Source organism: Trichosurus vulpecula, chromosome X (genome assembly GCF_011100635.1).
Source record: "Trichosurus vulpecula isolate mTriVul1 chromosome X, mTriVul1.pri, whole genome shotgun sequence".
NCBI lineage: Eukaryota > Metazoa > Chordata > Mammalia > Diprotodontia > Phalangeridae > Trichosurus > Trichosurus vulpecula.
In genome coordinates this window covers 47,590,555-47,595,949 of record NC_050582.1, presented here as the reverse complement: position 1 = coordinate 47,595,949, position 5,395 = coordinate 47,590,555, and the positions used below count along the sequence as shown (strand labels likewise).

At 43.8% G+C, this 5,395-nt stretch overlaps 1 protein-coding gene across 1 annotated transcript; it reads left to right on the top strand.

Annotated features, from left to right (window-relative positions):
* The first annotated feature begins 690 nt into the window (after nucleotides 1–690).
* Nucleotides 691–3,357, top strand: LOC118832901 (glycerol kinase-like). The gene has a single exon (XM_036740294.1). It carries the CDS (start codon nucleotides 706–708, stop codon nucleotides 2,365–2,367), a length of 1,662 nt encoding a protein of 553 aa, XP_036596189.1. The 5' UTR covers nucleotides 691–705; the 3' UTR covers nucleotides 2,368–3,357.
* The last annotated feature ends 2,038 nt before the right edge of the window (nucleotides 3,358–5,395 follow it).

Sequence of the window (5,395 nt, the reverse complement as noted above, 5' to 3'; positions counted from 1 at the left end):
AGGGGTTCTTAACCTGAGGTCTGGAAACTTTTTTTTAACAACTTTATAACTGTCTTTCAATATAACACGTTTCCTTTGGGATCCTGGATATTTATTTTATTCATTTAAAAATATTTTCCCCAGAGGTTTTATCAGACTGCCAAAGGAGTCCCTAATACAAAATAGTTTAAGAACACGCGCCCTAAGGCCACCACAATGTAGTGTGCATGACTTGGCCATACATATCCTTGTTTCCTCTTATAAATTTTGTGTGGAACTTAAATATTGATTTACAAGGACCAAGTCTGAGTTAGGAAAAGAGGTGAGAAGACAGGTTTCCCTCAGGCTGTTGCCAAGCAGTTGGTGAGGCGCATGACAATAGGTGTAGAATGTTTGCCACGCCTCCTGCCAATGGCACAATGAGATGAGATGGCCCATGGTGGGGGGGGGGGGGGGGGCGCTTCGGCATAATCAATTACTGTGGAGTCAAAACTAAAGATTGCAACTCCATTTTACAAGTATATTGGTAAGGTACCCTCACATTGCTGTGTTGGCTCTGGCAAAGATTTTTCCCCCAACAAGGGTCAATGGGCTGAAAGCTCGTGAGAACCGTACCCCCCTCCCCCGGGCACGCCCATAGTTACTTCCGGCGTTCTGAGCCTCTATGGCAAGACTCTATCTCCAGGGGAACACTCAAGCCGAGGCACAAGAGAGGCGGTGGGCTTCATGGCAGACATCCAGAAAACCGTCTCGGGGCCCTTGGTAGGCTCTATTGTTCAAGGGACTAGCTCCACTCGCTTTCTGGTGTTTAATTCCAAAACAGCTGAACTCCTTAGTCATCACCAAGTTGAGCTGGAGCAGAAATTCCCCAAGGAGGGATGGGTAGAACAAGATCCTAGAGAGATCTTGCAGTCGGTCTACGAGTGTATGGAGACGACGTGTGAGAAACTTGTCCAGCTGAATATCGACATCTCTAACATCAAAGCCATTGGGGTGAGCAACCAGAGGGAGACTACTGTTATCTGGGACAAGTTTACCGGAGTGCCTCTCTACAATGCTCTAGTGTGGCTTGATCTCCGTACTCAATCAACAGTTGAGCTTCTCAGTAAAAGAATCCCTGGCAGAAACAACTTTATCAAATCAAAGACTGGTCTGCCTCTGAGCACTTACTTTAGTGCTGTGAAGATCCATTGGCTCTTAGAGAATGTGAGAAAAGTGAAAAAAGCTGTTGAGGAACAAAGAGCCTGTTTTGGGACCATTGACTCTTGGCTGATCTGGAATCTCACTGGAGGTATCACTGGAGGGATCCATTGTACAGATGTAACCAATGCCAGCAGAACTATGCTTTTCAACATTCACTTACTAAAATGGGATGCAGAGCTGTGTGAGTTTTTTGATGTTCCTATGGATATGCTTCCAGATGTCCGCAGTTCTTCTGAGATCTACGGCCGGATGAAATCTGGAGCTCTGGAAGATGTGCCATTATCTGGATGCCTGGGAGACCAGTCTGCTGCTTTGGTGGGACAAATGTGTTTCCAAGATGGGGAAGCCAAAAACACCTATGGAACGGGCTGCTTCTTACTGTGCAATACAGGTCCAAAATGTGTATTCTCTGAGCATGGCCTTCTTACCACTGTGGCTTACAAGCTGGGCCGAAACAAACCAGTATATTATGCACTAGAAGGATTGGTTGCCATTGCTGGGGCTGCTGTTCGCTGGCTTAAAGACAATCTTGGCATCATAGAAACAACAGAAGAAATTGAAGGGCTGGCTGAAGCGGCAGGAACATCTTATGGCTGCTACTTTGTTCCAGCATTCTCTGGTTTATATGCACCATACTGGGAACGAAGCGCAAGGGGTATTATTTGTGGAATTACTCAGTTCACAAATAAACAACATATTGCTTTTGCTGCGTTAGAGGCAGTATGTTTTCAGACCCGTGAAATACTAGATGCCATGAATCAAGATAGTGGAATGCCACTCACCTATTTGCGAGCGGATGGAGCAATGACCAACAACAAATTTCTAATGCAGCTTCAAGCAGATATATTGTATATTCCAGTACTGAAGCCTTCAATGCCTGAAACAACTGCACTAGGCGCCGCCATGGCAGCTGGGGCTGCAGAAGGAGTAGGTGTTTGGAGTCTCGAACCTGAAGATCTAGCAGCTATCAAGATGGAGCGGTATGAACCCCAGATAAATGCAGAAGAAAGCGACATTCGGTATGCCACTTGGAAGAAAGCTGTGCAGAAATCAGTGGGCTGGGCTACATCGCAGACCTTTCAAACTGGCTTTTCTAGTATCTTCAATAGTATACCGTTGGGCTTTTTTATAGTATCGAGCATGGTGTTGTTAATTGGAACAAGGTACATCTCAAGAGCTCCATAAATAACTGAAATGGCTTAATGAATTCCCAAGATATAACCTTTATTATTTAACAACAACAAAAAAATCCTAGTAATTTTCTCTCTGAATAAGACATTACTCTATAGCAATACAATCATAAAGATTAGCATGACCCATAAGAATATAGCAATGTAGTCATAGGTATAGAAACATAGTACATTTTTAAATATCAGCATTTAGGAATGGAGGGAAGGATCAACTGGGGCAAAGAGGAGCTGAACATCTTACTAACCATTACTAACCTCCCCTATCACTTCTAGGATATAAGAAGAACTCATATTCTAGTCACACTATCTTCCATCAAATATTTTCTTATGTGATAGACTAGGATTTTTATTCTCTATATTCTAAATAATTAAGTGCTAAAGAAGTGACATGCGTTTTTTATTATTGGCCCCCAAAAGTGGTCTTCCCTACATGGTAAGGAGTTTAAAAGCTCCTTTACTCAGATTTTTCCATAGAAACCTTTTCCACTGCTTAACGGAGTAGACATTTAACAACAGCATAACTTTGATGTTTTCCCGTGAGTTAATTTAACCTAAATGGAATGATTCATTAGAGACACCAATGTAACTTATTTTTTCTCTATTTTTTTGCCTGCATCTTGTATGGAAGGACTTTTCCCTTCCCTGTTGGCTCCTATTCTTTTAGTTCTTTTCATGTATTTTTATTTTGAATATATAATGGGAATACCTACATGTTATACATACATATGATTAAAATAAATAGCAAATGGACTAATATCTAGCGAGATATTTTAGAGATAATAGCTATGGCTATGGAAAGGAGAATCATGATGCACATTATTCATCAAAAATAACATTAACTTGAGGAACCAACGTTTACAACAAAAATATACATTCCATATAAGTCAAGAAAAATAAGCTTCATTCTACAGTGACTCTTTCTTGCCTTCTTTCATAGATCTCACATTAGGATAAATATCAAAAAAATTGTTTAATAAACAAATTTTGCTCCAAATAAAGATGTTTCTGTTTTTATTTTGGTTATTTTGGGTATTTTATTATTATTATTATTAAGGTCTCTTCTTTTTATGGAGTTCAGAGAAAGATAGCAACTTGCTATCCTGCTATTATTCAGTTTTATTATTATATCATTATCCCAGCCTTCCCCCCCAAAAAAATATGAGTAGAAAAGAAGTGACTTGATTCCATGTAAGATACGGTAAAAATGTACTCGTGAGAGGCTAGGGACCTAGGATGTGGGGCAGATTATAGGGAGAGTATGGACAAGGTTTGGTTCTGAGCAACTTAAGGTGAAAGTTCACCTATCAGAGGCCCAGAGGTGGGAGTCCAAGTTCTTGGGGGAGAGGGCATAGTATAGACATGGAGAGGTACCATGTTTAGGGTAAGACACAGTGAAAAGTCACCTCTCCGAGTCCCAGAGGTCGAAGTCTGATTTTAGTGGGAGGTGGAAGAGAGCTGGAGTGCAGGGGAAGTGGTTTGGACAGGGACAGGAAGGAGTACGGGGGTGGTTAAGATGGTGGAGGGAACCTCACCTCTCAGAGCTCCAGGGGCTGGGTACTGAGCTCTGATGGGAGGTGAAGAGGGCCAGAGTGAAGAGAACAAGGTTTGGCCTTCATGTGGACAGGGGACATGCCCGAAACCTGAAAAAGGCAAGCTGAAAACTCAGCTATCAGGGTGTCAGGGGTGGGAGACCAAGTTCAGGTGGGAGGTGAAGGATGGCCAGAGGACATATGGGGTATGGGCTCTAAGTGGAAAATGGCCTAGAATGGAGCAAGGGAAATTGAAGGATTACCCATTAGAGCCCCAGGGGTCAGATTCTAAGGTTTTTAAGGAGGTGGAGCAGACAGCAGCATGGTTTGGAGGGGGGACAGGGAATGAACCTAAGCAAGAGAAGGCAAAAGGTTTGAAGGTGAGGCATAAACTGATTTGAAGCAAGAGAAGCTGAGGGGTCAATTCTCAGAATTCTAGGGTTAGGATTCTGAAGTCTGTGTGAAGTGAAGCAGAGTCAGGGAGAATAGACAAGGAATGTGGCCTGGACGTGAGCAAAGTAAGCTGAAAATGTCCATCTCAGAGCCTCGGGGGAGGTTAAGGACAGAGAGTGAAGGGGACAGTTTGGATGAGGATGGACCAGGCACACATCCTGGTTCTGGGCAAGGTGGGATGAAAGCTCATCTACCAGACTACCCAAGGCAAGATTCTGAGTTCTGGTGGGAGGTTGAGGACAGTCAGACTGAAATGGGTATGATCTGGAAGTGGGTGGAAGATGGGGCATGCCCTGCTCTAAAGCAAGGTAAGCTAAAATCTCAGCTAGCAGAGTACAAGAAAGGGAGTTCCAGTGGGAGATGAAGGAGGGTCAGCATGCAAGTGGCACAGTTCAGAGGTAGGACATGGCCTGGTTAGAAGATAGGGAAGCTATATGGCCTAGACCTAAGCAAGGTAAGCTGAAAATGCACCTCTCCCAGTCCCAGGGGGTAGAGTCTCAGCACTGGTCAAGAAGGGAGGTCAAGGAGGGCCAGAATGCAGTTCAGGGGTCCACATGGTTTGGAGGTGGAAAGCTGGCCTGGTTCTGGGGGTCATATTAAAACTCACTTATTAGAGCTGTAGCTACATTATTCTGAGTGCCTTGGGTGATAAAGGTAGGGACAGAGCATTGGAAGCATGGTTTAGCTATATACTGCACAGTACATTTGGCCAGGTTTGAAGCAAGGTAAGATGAAATCTAATCCATCAGAGAGCCATAAGACAGTGAATTTAGTTGTGGTGGGAGATAGAAGAGGGACCAAGTGCAGGGCCCTTGGTTTAAACAAAGCAAGCTGTCCTGGCTTTTGGCAAGGTAAGTAAAAAGCCATCTCTCAGAGCCATAGGGTTGGGATTTTGAACTTTGTTGGAGTTAGCCAAGGGACAGAAGTCGGGGGCAGTTTCAGGACATGGCTTGGACATGGATAGGACCTGGTTTCACTGGAAGACATGGCCTGTTTCTGGACAAGGTAAAGTAAAATCACCTCTCCGAGTCCCAAGGGAGA

Bases quoted from the DNA above. Each gene is read 5' to 3' on its own strand.
- LOC118832901 (XM_036740294.1), top strand. From the start codon at position 706: ATGGCAGACATCCAGAAAACCGTCTCGGGGCCCTTGGTAGGCTCTATT.